Genomic DNA, 18,548 nt, shown 5'->3' with positions numbered 1-18,548 from the left:
GATGCAGCTTAAACATCATCCATGGCAAAGTAGCCCCTTCTGTGGTACCCCATCTGCCACCTTAACCATTTGCTGACTCCACCGCTGATGCTCAGCAGCAACCCTGCACTGCAGATGCATTACAGTAACTCACCAAAGTTCCTGCAGCAACACCTTCCAAACTGCAAACTCTACCACGTAGAAAGATGAATACAATGGATGCATGGGAGTATCACCAATTACATATTTTCCCCCAAGCTGCACACCATTCTAACTTGGAACTTTATTGCAATTTCTTCAGTGTCATTAGATCAAATTCCTGTAATTTCTTTGCTAAAAGCCCTGGATTGTTTGTAGCCCCCCCCCCATGAGCTAGGAAGACAGCTCATAACCACTTGCTTATGGGTACTTGGACATAAGCAATAAATATTAGCCTAATCTACGATGTTCAGATCCTGTAAAGACTTCTTCATCACTCTTCTTGATCCAGTGGCAATATTTGTGCCATTAGGCTGGCTTTGCAACGTCAAGGCATGAATTAGTCACAGTTCCTTCCAAGTGAACATCAGAAGCACCAATGCTATAATATCTGTCCTCTACCCCTACCAGGTTAAAGTAAACATTACCTACATTCACTACTATCCTCAGCTCCCTACTGCTGTTGAAACATACACTTAAAAGTCAGCTAATTTATGGTATATCATATCTACTATCCTTACTGGTCTTCCATCCATTACTCTGGATAAATCCCAACTTATAGAAAACACATCCTGCTGTGCTCTAAGTCCCATTTGCTTTTCAATTCACTTTGATTTGTATTGACCTTCCTGTTATCTGGTTCAGTTAATTTAAGATCCTTGCTTATGTCTTTACACTTCTAGGTGTGACATGTTTGGTTCTTTACCATCTGTATCATCTGATCACCAATTACCAGTAGAAATGGTTCTTGATTTGCTCTAACAACACTGTTCAACTTTCTGAATATCCCCATCAACTCTTCTGCATTCTCAAACAACTGCAGAGCTTGGTAGATTTAAAAGTAGAAATATTTGGGCCGAGAAATTTGATTGCAGAATCTCTTAAGGTTTCTGAATCCTAGTCTTTCACATCTCAGTACAAAACAGGTGTCCTTGCTTGTGGCTGAAACAGACATTAAGGGGTTTACAATTGCAGTTCGGGGTTTGGCATCTGAGGCCTTCTTTGAGTTGCTGACACTGGCATTGTTCAGGAAAGTGTAGTTCATGTTCAACCTAACAAGTGTTTAAAGGCTGCCATTAGAAAGGTAGTTTAAAAGTACACTTTAACCTGGATGTTGATCCAAAAGGAACAGGAATCCACTTCCTGATGCTTCACTGTAACTGGAACCAGTGCCTGAACACCAGCACTTACCTGGAACGTTGTTATGCCCTTCCTGATTCTGTTCCTTTCCACCTCTGACGTTTACATTGTAACAGTGAAACACTTTTATCAATTGGCATTATGGTTGTCTTTTTCAATTATTTCTATCAGTTGCTGCACTGATAGTTGCATTAAGTTAAGCTTGATACCTATTTCTATTTATCAGAGTGATTTTGAGTATATTTCTAGTCCTTACAACTCATTATTCAACTTGCCTATGTTTAACCACATGTCTGCCTTTTGATGTTTGTGACATATACAGCTTTTGCAGTTAAGTGTTTATAAAGAATGCATTCTTCATTCCTATTTCTTATCCCTCTCTAGTCAGAATGCCCACTCAACCTGAGTTGATTGTATCAGTAATGTCTAAGTTTCTCTGCTCTCTGGCTTAAACAAAAGCAGTAGGTCTCTTATTTTGGGGGGGGGAAGAGAAAAAAAGCACAATTTATTAATATAACCTTAATAAAACTGCTATATATTTTGTTTTTGGCTAATGCATCTGTGACTAACATGGGTGTGGTAATTTGTCTTGAACTTGAAAATATGATAACTACAATATGTTAAGATTTCTCACATCAGTATTTCTCTTTAACATTAGTTGAATCACCTCAAAGAAAACTTCGAGGAAGACAAAGGACATTTTCTTCTCAAAGTTCAGATGTGTTATCTGATTCATCCTCAGCATTGTCCCCTCCAAATAAGCCTGAGTTAAAGCCTGACGAGAAGGAGAAGAGGCAAGAGCAAAGCAGCGGGGAGAGGAGGAGAGGTCGGCCTCCAGTGTTGAGCAATCCCAAAGTTCATCTTTCGCATGACAAGAAAGAGACAACAAATGGGAAGGCAGAAAAAGAAAAAACTGAAAAAGAAAAGAAAGTGAAAAAGAAACCATCTGTGTTACTGCAGCAGGCTACAAAAATCAAGAAGCTTAGGGCAGTCAAACTGTCCCCTTTGCAGTCCAAATTAAAGGAAGCTAAACTACAGATAAATAGCAATGGGGGGAAGATTGAGCGGAGAAGAGGGAGGCCACCATCTTCAGAGCGATTGAAGACCATTCCAAAATTACTTATTCCTCCACAACCCAAGAAACAGAAGAAATTTCGTAAGGAGAAAGATGTCACAGCAACACCAAAACAGTCAGTGACTAAGGAGGTAAAAACTGATGTCAAACAGAGGCCCCGCAGGATATCTAAACCAGTCAGAGTTGTACCTGTCACAAAAAGAACCGATGCAGCCATTGCAAAACAGTTGCTGCAGAGAGCCAAAAAAGGAGCACAGAAACGGATGGCCTCCCCTCAGCTGAAAAATATTCGTCAGTTTATCATGCCAGTAATCAGTGCCATTTCTTCAAGGATAATTAAGACTCCAAAAAGGTTTATAGAGGATGACAGCTATGTTCCTCCTGTCAAGGTACCACGTCTAGAGTCAACTCCAGCCGGTCGGTTCAGCACAATATCCTGTGGGTCTAGTGAGAAGTCTAGTGCTGTTTCACAGCATTCTTCACAAATGTCCTCTGATTCTTCACGGTCAAGCAGCCCCAGTGTCACCTCCACTGATTCACAGGCATCTGATGAACTGCAGACTCTTCCTGAAGTAGCAAACCAGTCCACAGACTTGCACAGTTGCTTAAGTACTACGCAGCAGAGTGAATCGGGTGGTATGGACAAAAAGGGCCATCGATTCTCGATGCCGGAAAGAAGCAGTACAGCCGGCAAGAAATTGTCAACTTCATCACCACAACCAACATCATCATCTCCGCCACCACCCTTGCTTTCTCCTCCCCCTCCATTGCAACAATCTTCAAATATGTCTGATCACTCTCCCTGGTTGATGCCTCCAACAATACCATTTATTCCACCAACCACACTGCCGGAGAAGCGGAAATCTATCTTGAGAGAGCCAACATTTAAGTGGACATCGCTTAAAAACCTGAGGCCAGAATCGCATCAGTACTTCTCCTCAGCAAAGTATGCCAAAGAAGGACTCATCCGCAAGCCAATATTTGATAACTTCATAACGTCACCTTTGACTCCTGAAGATGTTGGCTTGCCTTCCAGGTTTCATGCATCCTCCAACACCCCACCACCTCGCTTTTTCTCACAGCTTCACCCTGCTTCTAGGTTTGATACTCATAAGAGAAGTCCTCTACTTCGTGCTCCACGATTCACTCCGAGTGAAGCTCACTCCAGGATATTTGAGTCTGTTACTGTGTCGTCGCATGCTGTGGGTCGATCTTCAGTTGCTGCTTCAGCTAAGGGCCATTCTTCCAGACGGAAGAAGAAAGAGATGCATGTCCCAAGTCGCACTGATCCAAAATCTCCCTCGCACTCCATGAGAACCAGAAGTGGGCGATTAATTTCTACAGATTTGTCGCCAGTCACTCCGCAGTCATCTGTAGCCTCTTCATCTCCTGTAAGCTCCATCCTAACTGGTGCCTTAACTCCCCCTCTTGGTAGTTTGGTGCACACTGAGGGAACAGTGAAGGATAAAGATGGTAGATCAAAGCTGGGGACTAGACACACCAGCACTCCAGGGGACAGCTTCTCTGTGGAATCTGCCAGTCCAACATCTCCGCTGTTTCCATCACTAGCACCAAGCGTCCAAAAGGACAAAGGAAAAAACAAAGACAAATTAACTGAAGATTTATCCAAAGAGAAAGACAATGAGAGAGGGTCTGAGAAAGACAGAGATCGAGACAAAGAAAAGGAAAATAAGCGTGAAACGAGGAAAGACAAAGAAAAAAAGTCTCAGAGTAAGGGAACAGAGGTTCAGTGTACTGCACCTTTGTTTCTTTTTCCCAGGGCAGTTGATGAAGACAAAGCTACAGCAGATGCTGCTGCTTCATCTTCCATGAAGAAAGTTTCAGGGAGAACCAAAAAATTGATATCAGTTGATAAAGGTGTAGCGGCACTGGGTGATAGCCCAGCCCCAAACCTGTCAGATGTGAGGAGTAAGAATTCAAAGAAAGGCAAACTTGGGTCTGAAGAGGTAGGGCCTGTAACAGGTGATACTGAAAACACTGCAGCTGCTTCCATCGGCAATAAAGACAAGCCTGCTCAGCATTCCTCCATTACCGCTCTGCTGTCGTCTGGTACTCTTAAACATTCGGCACCTGCTATTAGTAGCATGCTTGCACAAGCAGACAAAATGCCAACAACCGATAAGCGAGTTGCAAACCTGCTGAGAAGAGCCAAAGCACAGCTCTGCAAAATTGAGAAGAGCAAGTCATTAAAAATAACTGATCCAACAAGATCCCAGGTAAATTTTGACTTAGTCTTGCTTAAGATCTGTTTGAAATTGAAGTTTCATACATCTTATGGGTACTATGTAAATGCAAACTATTGTTCAGTATTCATTCCAGTCTTTTTTATTTTGTTTACATGCTTATAAACTTCAGAAGTAAAAATATTACTTTTTGAAGATACTATGTAGGAAATTTAAGGAATAGGTGGAGGCCATTTGGCCCCATTCCTTTATTGATACACAAATTCAATGTGACTGTGGTCCTACCGTCTTCGTTAATCTGTTCTCTGATGAAAATGTGTCAAAATCTCTTGATCCAATTTATACTGGTTTACTGGTTCCTCCCCAGTGGATGATGCTACAATATATTTAATATGTTCGAAGAGTGGGTTGTGTTGCTGGCTAGGTCAGCACCTATTGCCCATAAGGTCAACAACATTGCTGTAGGTTTGGAATTACATGTAGGCCAGAACAGGTAAAGATTGTAGATTTCCATCCTTAAATGACATTAGTGAACCAGATGAATTTTTATGGCAGTCGACAATGGTTACATATTCACCAGTAGACTAGATTTTCATTTCAGAGTTTTGATGAATTCACATTTCATTATCTAGCACAGTACAATTTGAAACAATGTCCACATAGCTGGATTTCTGGATTACACGTTCAGTGACTTTATCACTATGCCACCACCTTCTCTGAATTCAGTTATCTTTCAAAGTCAAAAACATTTAACTTAGTCTTACTTAACAATTCCAGTTTTATTTTGAAGCTGGTAGTGTTTGATTCTTTGCATTGAACAGTTAAGTTGCCGTAAGATTTAATTTCATTTGTAATCTTCAAACCATCAAGCATATATTCTTTGAAAGGAAACCAGAAACTTCCTCATTTGATAATCTGAAGTAATTTAAAGTTTGGTTTTTTTTTCCTTTTGTCTGAACGTAGGAATAGCAAAATATTATTGTTGTTAGGTGGTCATGACCATTTCACATGAGGTTCAAGCAATACCCTGTACATTAGTTAACAGCCTTAATAGCTCTGAAGGTTGCTTGCTGCATGAGTTACACATAGTCCATGGCATTCTCTCTAATGACTGCAGACTCCAAAATTTTCCCTGTTCTGACATGTAAGCTTAGCTTTACTCTGCAAATTGAGAGAGTTTAAAAACAGTATGCTGTTTTAAGTTGCCTATTATAGAAGAACCATTGAAGCAATAGAGAACAGACGGGTTAGATCCATCAGATTGGGATGTTTTTCATGAGAGGCTTAAGATTCTTGAATTCCATTGGAGTAGAGAAATCTGACAGGAGTTAATGGAAAATGTTTATAAAATGAGGAAGACTTTTGATAAGATGACTATTGTTGTTGAAGAGTCTGTAGTAACTGTTCTTTATATAAAATTGTCACTAAAAGGACAAGAGGAGATTCTGAACAATTAATTTAGGTAGAGTGCTGGGAAAGCTTTGTCACACTGGTCGAGGCAGAGACCAGTGTGTCTTTTTGGGAAAGTTACATTGTTGTGAGGAGAATGCTGAACAAGGGATTGGTTTTAGATTTTTTTCACATTTACAGAATAATCAATCAGATGGCTGCCTCTTCTGTTGTAAACCACAGCTCGAGAACAAGTTGGCACAGACTGCTTTGGTGGAACTCATAACTGCTTGGTAATGATCATGTTAGAAATAGCCTAATAAGATTTCCTTCACCCTTATCAAAACCACATGGATGGTTTTAAATAAAACGGGGAGGTAAGTTGATAAAATGTCTTTGAACTAATTGATGAAGTAATTGATGGAGAGTTCAACTTTATTCTTCTCAAAAGCAAGTTCCTACTTTCTGTAAAGGAGGTGGAAAAAAGTTGAGGTAGATGCACTTACCCAAACTACTTGGGGAAAATGAGAACAATAGTACCTATGCCACGTGTCCTCATTCCTTGCAGTATGATAGTTGAACATGAAACAGGGCAATGGAAATACTCAGCAGGTCAGGCAACATTTGATGAGAGAGAAACTTAACATTTCATTCCATGTGTTTTGGGGATATTTAGAGGAATATGCATTAATGTTTATATATTACTGATTCTATGTTAAATGCTGACTGCACCTTTATCAGAATAAAACTTTTTCAATAATAATCCATAATTATGTTTGTTAAGAGGTTTGGTTGATAGACCTTTTGGTTTAAAATATAAAGTATACGAAGAATTTGATTAATCCTCCTGGTGATTGAAAGAAAATATTTTATTTCATTTTATGTTGTGATGAGTGGTTCCGTGGGACGAGTGAGAATGCAGTTCTTTAGCCTTGGTTGTAGCATCACGTTCTCTGTTGTCAGAAATATGTTAACTAGTATTTTCTGCCTGTATTTCAGATTTCCAACATCTGGAGTGCTTTGCTTTGCTGTGGTAGCATACTTGTACAATCACCTGCCTTTGGCCTTTGTTCAGTTTCAATGAAAGCCCTCAGGTGCCTCAGCTATACTCACTGGAACTTCTTACATGTGGCTTAGTATCTATTCACTTCAGTCTGAACCTTTTCAAAACCTCCTCAGCCCACACAGTGATTAAACTTTCGGTCACTTGCCCTAACTACTCTTAACCTAGCTTGGTGTGTGTTCCTTAGAGTCATAGAGATGTACAACACAGAAACAGACCCTTCGGTCCAACTTGTCCATGCTGACCAGATATCTTAAATGAATCTAATCCTATTAGTCACCGCTTGGCCCTTATCCCCCTAATCCCTTCCTATTATATATTCATCCAGATGCCTTTTAAATGTTGTAATTGTTGTAGCCTCCACCACTCCTCTGGCAACTTATTCCACACATACACGCGTTGCATGAAAACGTTGCTTCTTAGGTCCCTTTTAAATCCTTCCCCTCCCACTCTAAACTTATGTCCTTGTGTAATTACCCTATTTCTGCCCCTCATGATTTTATAAATTTCTGTAAGGTCATCCCTCAGCCTCCGATGCTGCAGGGAAAACAGCCCCAGCCTATTCAGCCTTTCCCTATAGCTCAAACATTTTGGGTGAAAGTTTTCTCTCGTTGTAATGTACCTTGGGATGTTTCCTATGCTATGTTTTGTAGGTTAAAGACACTCTGTATGCAGGTAGATGTTGTCACAATCCATGTGGGTGCACCTAACAGCAATATTTATGATTGTGAGCGTGTGGTTTAAAATACAGATACAAAGGTCAGCAAAGCATCAATGTCCCACACCACCAAAAAGTATGTATTTTGATGGATGAATAGTGGATCAGGCCCCTTCTGGTTGACCTTCTATGTTCTCAACTGGGTACAGTTGAGAAGTAAATGCAAAAATATAGATGATTAGCAAAAGTGTGTTGAAGCACCTTTTGCTAATAGTGTAATCAGAATAAAGTCCTAATTCAAGCACAGATGTTAAATGTACTGAACAAGATGTTACATGCACAAGTAATGGCTGTTCACCTATAAAAGCCAATCTCTGAATTTTTACCAAAAACGATAAGATGTTCATATTTTTTGTGTGTAGATCAACGCCTCACTTTTAACCAAAAAAACCCAAACTCTTTGTACTTGTGACCTGCTTCAGCTGAAGCTAAACTGTCTGTGTGGCAAGCTTTGTTTGATAAAATTTTAGGAGATTACATTATTAAGGCACAGGTAGAATTTATTCCCTTGCCCAAGTAGAAACTTAAGGTTTCCAGATAGATGGAAATGATTGTATGATCTTATTGAATGTGGAACAGGATTGAGGGGCCAAATGGTTTACTTGTGCTCCTATTTTACATGTTTGTAATAGCTCACTATTTAAGAATTAGTCCTGTGTCTGTACATGTCATCGTGTATATTATGGCTATCACTTCAGAGTCATGTGCTGCGTTCCTGCCAATCCTACTATCTAATATGAAAACATGATATCAAGAAAGAATGGAGGATACACAACCCAGTTCAACCTTGAAGTCTTGAGATTTACAGTGTAAGCAAATAATTTTGCAAAAGCTAGAGAATTCAAGATACTGGAGAAGAACATTCGAGGTAGGAGCAAGCTTTCTACACCAATTAGGCAGATATCGAAGAATAAATGCACAGAGGAAACCCTAACATGTGGCCACAATTAGAAGTCAAAATGGCAAAATATGCCAGTGAAAATCTCCAGAACAGATTTTGTTTATGGACTTACCTGAATTTTCACCTTGAAACAAGCAAGAAAATTAGGCATTGCAAATTTCAAAGCCAACTTTGGAAGTGTACCAAGTTTACGAAAGGAAACAACTTTGCACTGAGATGGAAAGTCCAAGATTTCAACAGCACCTCCCAACAGAACTCAGTGACAAGCCTATCTCTCATTTCAGCGGTTTATAAACAGACTTTGATAAAAGAGTTGACACAGATTGACACATATTAGAATTTGGATGCAACTTCAAGAATTTTGACATGCCAGACTGTTAAAAGGTGAGCACAGTAGTGGAGAAAACCACTATAATGAAGTTAGCTGAACATAAAAGGAATAGATTCAGTTACCTTGTAAGACTGAAGGGACAAACCTTAACCAATGATGCTGTCCAAAAGAGAATCCTTCCCCAAAACAACACTTTCCAAAAGGAGTGATCGTCTATTTTCGCAATAAAGAGTGGATGGATGAAGACGACTCAAAAATATAGCTGTGAATGGTTAATTGGAAACTCCAAAGAGGGTTATATAAAATATCTTCTGATCTGGTACATGTTAGGATCATGCCTGGTTAATGTTGAAATTTGATTGTAAAGTAGTGATATTCGGCATTCCTAGTGGTCTAACCAGCCTTGTTTGGCCTTGGATGTCTCTGTAAGCAAACCTTTCAAGGAAAACATGAGAAAAATTTGAAACTACTGGTTGACTGGAGGAGAGATAACTTATATTGAGGAAAACAGCACATTGGCATCAATGTCAACTATTCTGGGAAAGCGGCCTATAGGAGCCAGAGAAGTCATGAGGCAGATTGTTTTTTTTCAAAAACGTGGGATATCAAATAAACTTGGCTGCAGAAAGGATTATTATTTGCAAAATCACATGGCTGTGACAATGTGCGTCCTTAAGACTTTTGATGATTCATATGATGTTTCCATTCTGGAAGCAGATTTGGGTGCATTATTTCTACTCTGAAGATTAATTAGATGATTTGTATGAATTTTAATACTTATTCATTGTATACGCTGCATTGTGGTGGGGAGAAGAGATGAAATGGTATAAGTTTGTACAAATAGTTTTTAATTTTAAATTGATAACTTGGTGTACAGAAATTAATACCTCTCTCCATGGAGGTTACAACTTATTTTTTTATTAATAAATTTAGCTGTTTCTTGGTTTAATGCTACTTCTAAAGGTGATATCAGTTCCTACATGACCACTGTGATAGCAGTGTAAAGGGAAAAGATTTCCATCTATCCGAAAATGTTACTCATAAAAAACTCAATCTCCATCTTTCTGACCAACTATTTTGTCTTTGAAACTTGACATTTATATGTGCGTTACATTATTCCTGACAATCAAATATTGTTTACATAATGTTCTTTCAGCAGTACTTAATTAGACAATGATGTAACAGAATAGCAACAGAGTAATCACCTAGTCTCGAGCTCTAGAGCTAAAGGACAGAAAATTCACAATAGCTAGGTTCATATGCCCTAAGTGCAGTTATGATAATTCATATTTATTCCAGTTTTATTCTACTGAGATGAGCTGGGATATGTATCTATGCTACAGTATTCTGCAAAAATGTATGTTTCTTAAAAAATCCTTGTATGTGTGTCCATGTTTCCGTATAACCACAGAGAAATTTTTAAATTGGAGACTTGGATGAATAAGTAATTTATTGACTGATTTGATCAATATTTAGTCAGCATGTCCTTTGAGAACTATTTGTGAAAATGTTTGCAGGTTTCCAATTTAACTTTATTTTGAGTTTGTGAAATCCTCCTTTCTCCCTCCTCTTTTCATTTGGATTATCAGCAAATGATCTCATCCAGCTTCTGCCACTATCATTCCTCAGTACATTTCTAGGAAATGTTCAGTTTCAGAACTATTGCCCAATTTTAAATACCCAGCCTTTTCCTTAAGTGGAACCATGTTTCTCTACTTGGACACCTTATTAAAAATCACTCAACACCAGGTTATAGTCCAACAGGTTTAATTGGAAGCACACTAGCTTTCAGAGCGATGCTCCTTCATCAGGTGGTAGTGGAGGGCTCAATCCTAACACAGAATTTATAGCAAAAATTTACAGTGTGATGTAAGGAGCATCGCTCCGAAAGCTAGTGTGCTTCCAGTTAAACCTGTCGGACTATAACCTGGTGTTGTGTGATTTTCAACTTTGTACACCCCAGTCCAACACCGGCATCTCCAAATCATGGACACCTTGTATTATTAAACCTCAATTATTTTTATTCTATAATTACTTGAATGTAATCCTGAAGAGTTTAGTGATATTTCATTAGTTTGTTTCCCATAAATTTAATAAATTCAGTTAGAATATGCTGTTGGTTTTGGTCTCTAGTGTCAATTCTATAAAGCTTGCAGTTGTTTCAATAATTGTGCTAATGTGCATGTGAACCTAGTTGAAGTGAACTATTGTATTCTTTATTGTTCCAGAAATTAGAAATAGCTGATTACTGTATTGGTATTCTCATATGTCTTTATTGTCTACTTAAATACTGTTCCCGAACATTGTGAACAGTGCTTGACTTCCAAGAGTTAAGGTAGTTTTTGTATATATTTATTTTAGGTAGTTAATATTGCTAAGACTTGCAGGTGCAATGGATAAGAACCTTAGGTATTTTTTACTTCTCTATCTGAAAATTGATGTGTCCCAATTGGTTTATAATTGTATCAGGGTCAAGAAAGTGATTCTTCAGAGGCATCAATACGAGGGCCTCGTATAAAACATGTTTGCAGACGGGCAGCTGTTGCCCTTGGTCGGAAGAGGGCTGTGTTCCCTGATGACATGCCTACCTTGAGTGCCTTGCCATGGGAAGAGCGTGAGAAGATACTATCTTCAATGGGAAATGACGGTAGGCAAAATTAAATGCTCTTGCTGCTTAAATTATGGGGTGGGAATTTACCTCTTGGGGTGAAATTGTTTTGTCTTATTTAAGAGCAAAAAGTTTTTTAAAACTGAAAACGCTCTGGTTCAACTACTCCCAAGTTTTGAAGTGGAAGTGTGTTTAAACTTTCAAAAATATGATGTGAAATTTCATGAGGTTGTCTTAATTTGGAACTTCAGTCCATGAAGCGTATGGAGTGAATTATGAACCATCGCTTTTGTAGCATTGAATTAATAATATTCTGTCTTGGTTGCAGTTGGTTGACCAGAATAAATGAATAAAGCTGACTAAATCTACTTGTCTAGGACATGTCAATGAGTGAAATATTATGTTACCTGTGTATGAAGATAGTGACTAAAATATGGTATAACTGACTGCTGATTTTACAATTTCCTAGGTGAAGTTTTAGATTGAACCTGTGAAAATGTTCATCCATAAAACATTCAGCTGTTCAAGTATTGCTCATATTGATTGGTCAGAAACCACATTGTTACAGTTTGTTTTCAGAAAGTTTCAACTGCATTTATTTTAATGTATTATGAGCAATTTTAGAAGAGGTATTAAGATTACAGTTTTACTTTTAATAATAAAAAAGCCCTGGTTATTCCCTCTTGGGAAAATGTTGCACATTCTTGTGGCAGAGACTTTGCTTAATCAGAGTCTATGGTGACAGCGAGTGCATGATTTGCAGATTGTTTAAGTTATAATTGCTACATTAAGTTAGAATTTTTTATCTGATAAGTGCCCAAGTACTAACATGAGATAATAGTAAATCACCATGTACAGTTGCACAATGATCAGTACCAACAGTTTTGTTTACAACGCTTAACGATTTAAATCTGCTTTGCAGTTGGGGGCATCATTCAGGGGAAAAAAGTTTTTATGTTGCCTGGTTGGAATTGTAAAGGCCTTACCAGGAACTGTGAGCTGTTTCCTATTTGTTTAAAAAAATAAGTATTTAAAATGTAGAAAGGATAAGTTTCCTGTTCTTTCTAAAAACTATTTAAAATGAGGTTTAATGAGTTTTGAAAGTGTCCAAAACTTTGGGTAAACCAGGTTCAGCACTGCACTGAAACTTTGAACTATGTTTAGGAAGAGGTATGATCTTGCTGCCTCCAAGGGCTAGCTTTCTGGTTCACTCAAGAATCAGGTTAGCTCTTGAATCCTAATCCATAATCCGATCCTGGTGTTGCTGAATCTCAAATCGCTTCACAATGGTACTAAATTGAGAGGATGAAACCATCCCAGTCTACAATGCCAGTCGTTGATATGGAGCATGCCTCAAATAAATCTTGATAATATGGTTTCTGATTTTCCCATTTATGCCAGCAACATTTGGTTAAGTCATGGTATTGTTTGTAAGTATAATACTGTCTCATTGGTAGAATGTTGTTCTTTAGTGGTTGGGACTGGGTGTATTTGGAAGGTGAATTGGAAGCTTTCCATTACATCCAACTGCAACTAGAATGCTAGATGTTGATTGTCTGAAATGGACAGTGTTCCAATCCTGTTATTGCCCCTTGTAAAATCTACAAAACATCATTTATATTCATTTCTTGTGCGTGAAAATGCAAATCAACTGCATTATTGCACTGCTAAATTTCAAAAGTATCTGAATCCGTGATTGCTTTTCTACTTATTTAGCTCTTTATCTCAGAGTACTTGCTCTTGCACCTCAGACATATTATTAAAGAACATTAGCATTGACAATAGTGGTGAGAATGTTCGGAAAACAAGCAGGTTGCTGTGATGGCATTTTTTTTTCCCTGGTAGTTTGTTGTTTAAATGTGGCTTTGTTTTCTTTTGATTACAGCACCATTCTTTCAATAACTTATTTGTTAGTATGCTTGATTTTTCTTTCCGATCTACAATCATGTGCTATTCTCATATTCATGTAACAAACAGGAAGGAGCAGGACACATTCTCTCATGCCAGTGCATCCATATAGCCTGGACCCACTGTTACCCATTCTCACCCTCAGCAAAGTACCCAACTATATCCAAATATATTCCAGGGTCCTGTGGTCACAACAGGACTAAATGGGCAATTTACTTAAAGAGTTGCACCATTTTAGCATGCTCCAGTTTAATGTTGAAACCCAGTATTTGTGTATTTTTTTTGCAGCTGTTTATCATAAACCACACCTCCCATTCGCATATTCTGGCTGTCTATCCCTGGATAACCTTAGCTAAAACTCATCAATCTCATTCTTGAAGTTGCAAATGACTCCCAGTGTCTACAGCCTTCTAGGGGACAGCTCTATGTTTTCACTAGTGAAAAAAGTATTTTCTAACTTCACTCTCAAACGGCCTGCAATTCTCTAACTGCCATCTCCATAAAAAAAGGTAATTTTTTGACATCAAAGATCCAGCATATGTGTTTAAAGTTGAGATAGTATCTTTTGTATTGATGTAATAAAACAAAGAACTGCAGATGCTGGAGACTGAAACAAAAACAGAAATTACTGGCAAAACACAGCAGGTCTGGCAATGGGAAAAAAGCAGAGTTAACCTTTCAAGTCCAGAGACACTCTTGTACTGAATCCTAGAACACTGAGGATAAATCCATTTGAGGATAACACTAAGTATATTTTATGTTTACAGTTAGTCACATGGTGTATTCTTGACACTAATTTTCTTGATGAATGACCAAGTGTAGTCTGGTTGTTTTGCCAAATTGGATGCCATAACTATAGAGTGAATGATTCTGTCACATCTTAATGACAGTTACAGAGCTTTGTTAGTACAGAGTCCTCTAGACTGGAACAATTTCTGCATACGTAACCACTACTTCCTAACTTAGCTCGATTGCATTTTTTGCAACTACAGGCGTATAATGCGAGCAAGCCTAGGCTTGCTAGGTGTCAAAATTTGAAAGACTGAATGCTGTTACCCAGAAAATGTATTCAACTTTTATAATGCGTAAAAATGTATAGAAAGTTTGGGTCATTTCAGGAGCTGTGGTAGTCAAGATAATAGGTTGTTGAAACCCAACTTCAGTTTAGTTCTGACCAAGCAAGTTACATATCTAATCAGTGTTTTATGATGCATCTGACTCTGTCGTGATGTTCTGTGTGCTTGTATTTGTCAGTTGACTAATAATGAAGATGGGAAATTCCAACTTAAGTTTTCAAACCCATGCTGATATTTTATGGTCGAAGTTGTTTCAAAAGCCATGACCATGTATAGTTTGGAGTTTGAAGTGCTTGTCTGGCTAGTAAAAAACATGTGGCTTTTGCTTATACCTGTGCAAACAGTAATACTAGAATGAAGTTGTACCTAACTTACTTAATGTTTCCTAATGGTTTAATATGTGGAGTTACAATGAAACCAATGCAACTTCCATATGGTCATGAGAAATTGAAGCAGGCGTAGGCTGTTTGGCCCTTTGAACCTCTTCCACTTAACCCTGGTCCACCAATAAAATAATGACTGATTTGAATGTGACTTTGAATTTAACTCCATTTTCCCTTCTCCCCTCCATAATCCTTGGATTTAAAATCTTTGTAACTCAGGCTTGAGTATATTCAGTAGCACAGCTTCCACTGTTCTCAGGAAGAGAATTCCAAAAGCTAATTGATCCTCTTTAGAGAAGAAATTCCTTCTGTTCTCCACCTTAAAAGAGGAAACCTCTTAATTTTAATTTTCATTGGATTTCGCCACAAAGAGAAGCATTGTCTCTGCACTTACCCCATATGCCCTCCTGAATCTTACAATTCAGTAGGAGAAACTGTGGTATAGTGCTTTAGTAATCTGGAGACCTAGACTAATTGTATAGCAAAGTGGGCAGCTGATAAACTTAAATTTTCTGCTGGCCAGGTAGTCATCATGTGGGCATAGACTAGTGTTGTGCATGGAAACACTGCAGAATCCCAGTCTCTTTCCCTTTTTGTGTAAGGGTGTCACGTTGATAGCTTTCAAATCATGCAGGACTTTTTCAGAATATAAGGATTATTGGAAGATTATTACCATGTAATTTTGTAGGTGGACAATCATATACGTAGTTAGTGAATGATGACAGTGACTACCAGTGCAATAGCTATTGCTGTAGCTATTTCCTTTAATATCCTGAGATTCACCCTTTCAGATCCAAGGGTCATATTACTTTTTAGCCCCATTAGTACCTTTTCTCAAGTAATAGTTAAGAATTTATTTCCTGCTCCTGTTTTGCCACTGGCAGCCTAGGATATTCTTACTGACTGGCAATCTTGCAGACCGATTAGATAAAGATACTTTGTTAGACTTGGTGACACAATACTGTGATAAGGCACAAGGAAAATAGTTATAATTAATGTGTGTTCATAACCTCTGACTTACCATTGAACAAGTGGTTTCACGTGGAAGGCAATGAAAATCTAAAATAATCTGCCAAGAGAAAATAGTGGATGTGAAGAGAGAGCCCATCTGTACGTGTGAATTTGCTGACAATGTTTTGAGAGACTGGTCAATAATTTTTCAAGTTTTAGGTCAATTGGAAATGAAAATTAGGCCTTCATTTGGAATCCTGACTCATTACAATTGGTCAGTGTTGTTCCTCTGACTTAACTGATAGGGAGCCTTCTCTATTGGAGAGCATATGTTCTCTACTGAGAATCGAATTTTGTCAGGTGGAAACTTGTAGAGGTCAAGAAAATTGTAGGTTCCATATTTGGCTTTTGGTTTTCAATTTGTATAATTGTGGCCTTGAGCTACTTGGAGCTGGTCGGATATGTTTATAGTATTAAAACTGAGTTTCAAGAATCCAACACCATGAAGGTAGCTCTGGGGACCGGCATGACATCAAATTTCTGTCTGTGCCTGTGTACAGATAGTTATGAGCATAATGTATTAAGAATTATGTCTTATGTTATTTCCACATTTACTGCTATATATATTTAAAAATTGTATATATTTAAAAGTTTAACATTTATTCCTTTTAGATGACTAACATTTATATTTGGAATGTAAAATTCATCCTTTGTGGGAATGAGTGTCTATATGGAATGTGCCTATATTTTGTGGAGATCTCTGCCACTAGAAATCATTGGAATGTAATCCCTGTTGCCCAGAAAATGACAGATATGAAACTTTTTGTCATTGCATTACAGATAAATCGTCTGTAGCTGGGTCTGAGGATGCTGAACCACCTGTGCCAATAATTAAACCAGTTGCTAAGCACAAGGTGCCACAGGAGCCTATTGTTCGAAAAGGGAGGAGATCACGTAGGTGTGGGCAGTGTCCAGGCTGTCAGGTACCAGATGACTGCGGCCAATGTACAAACTGCTTGGACAAACCTAAGTTTGGTGGTCGGAATGTGAAGAAACAGTGCTGCAAGTGAGTGAGCCTTTATAACCAGCTGGATGGTTCAAGCTTTAGGTTAACTGATCTCATTCAGAAAAAAGATGGAATGCTACAATTTGAGCTGCTACACTGGGCTAGGTTGGGGAAGATCGGCTAGGGATTCCTTCTATTGACCCCAATTTAATGAACACCTCAAAAGTGAAACCAGACATTTGATTTACCCTAAATTTGGCTTGCTGGAATGAATTATTGGAGGCCTGCTAGTCTCTGTCTTTATGAAATATAACATAAAGAAGTGTATAAAATTGGGTATGGAGTTTGCTGTGCGTGGTTTATGGTGCTCTTGATTGTCTAAGTGGTTTTTCATGAAGACTGTCCTTTCAGGAATTTTGTGTCAGGAGCTTTGTTTTTCAGAACTATAATATTAAACTGTTCAAAATGCAATGCCTGAAATTGTAATGTGTGTTCTATAACTTTTGTTTCTTTTCAATCTGTTCTCTTTTCAACTGTATCTTAACAACTCCATATTTTCCTGTGAATGTAGAATGCGGAAATGTCAGAATCTCCAATGGATGCCTTCTAAAACACCTCCACAAAAACCAGTTAAAGGTGAGTTCTTGCAGTTTTCTCTCAGCTATGCGCTTCTTAATTTGCATTTGGTTCTGCTTCTGCACTTCACTTTAGGTCAATTTTATAAAGTTGCACTTGCTGTCTAGATAGAAAATCAAGACTTACTTGATTAGCATCTTAGGCCTCTTGTCCAAAACTTTGCCAAAACGCTTGGCCTGCATTTAATTGCTTTAAAGAGCAATGATTATGGTATGTTAGCCTTTAACAAAACTTACCCGAACAGAATTTTTGCATGTGTTTAATGTGCCCTATGAAATTTTTGCTAATAGGATAGGAGCCATCTTATTTGTTGCTGATTTATAAAAATGAAGATATACTGAGAGATAAAGTGTATTTATGTAACAGGTAAAAATCTGTTTTATTTCCTCCAAACTCTCCTTCCTTTGTAATTTTACTCCCCTCATCATAGACACTTATCTTCCTAGTCCCCTGCTAAATGGCACTGTAAAGCTTGCCTAGTGATTTCCTGTTACCCTTAAAGTTATACATTTCTTGTAAATAATTGAATTAAGAAGTTAATTAAGCATAAATTAGTGCTTTTTGTCTATTTATATTTGTTAGGTCTTAGTGAAAGTGTTGAGGTTCATTATAAAAGAACTATCACAGTAGATTAGAATTTCATCTAAACGGCTGTTTGTCCTTAAATTGTACTACCTCATCGTATTGGGGCAGGTCTTAAGTCGGTGGATTTTTTTTTAAACCCGGAAGAGCTTGGAACTGACCAGCTGCTAAAATGTCTGCAGATTGAGTAGAAGTGGCTAGTGTGATCTCCAGATACATCTGTTCAAATTACGAATCAATGCTTTGGGGTGATGCTCCCTTTTTGATTCATGGATAAGCTATGTCATACAGAAGCATATGGAGCATGCATTGTGTTGAACTAGCAGCCTTTGCTCCCCATTAAGAGGCAGCATTTTCTTGAACAAATGTCTGCTTTCCTTCAGAGCACTCTTGGAAGTTG

At 38.1% G+C, this 18,548-nt stretch overlaps 1 protein-coding gene across 5 annotated transcripts in view; it reads left to right on the top strand.

Moving 5' to 3' along the window:
- The window catches only part of kmt2a (lysine (K)-specific methyltransferase 2A), a 148,321-nt gene that overhangs the window by 48,199 nt on the left and 81,574 nt on the right, over window positions 1-18,548 (top strand). For 4 of the 5 annotated variants that reach the window (XM_060847051.1, XM_060847050.1, XM_060847049.1 and 1 more), the window contains exons 3-6: window positions 1,976-4,629; window positions 11,468-11,645; window positions 16,765-16,990; window positions 17,502-17,566. In XM_060847051.1, coding sequence (XP_060703034.1) covers window positions 1,976-4,629; window positions 11,468-11,645; window positions 16,765-16,990; window positions 17,502-17,566 — 3,123 coding nt within the window. The remainder of the gene's footprint in view (window positions 1-1,975; window positions 4,630-11,467; window positions 11,646-16,764; window positions 16,991-17,501; window positions 17,567-18,548) is intronic. The other variant, XM_060847052.1, reaches the window with a different exon arrangement.

This window comes from Hemiscyllium ocellatum, chromosome 29, assembly GCF_020745735.1.
Source record: "Hemiscyllium ocellatum isolate sHemOce1 chromosome 29, sHemOce1.pat.X.cur, whole genome shotgun sequence".
NCBI classification, from domain to species: Eukaryota; Metazoa; Chordata; class Chondrichthyes; order Orectolobiformes; family Hemiscylliidae; genus Hemiscyllium; species Hemiscyllium ocellatum.
The sequence above is the reverse complement of the archived record's forward strand: the minus strand, read 5'-3'. Positions and strand labels throughout refer to the sequence as shown.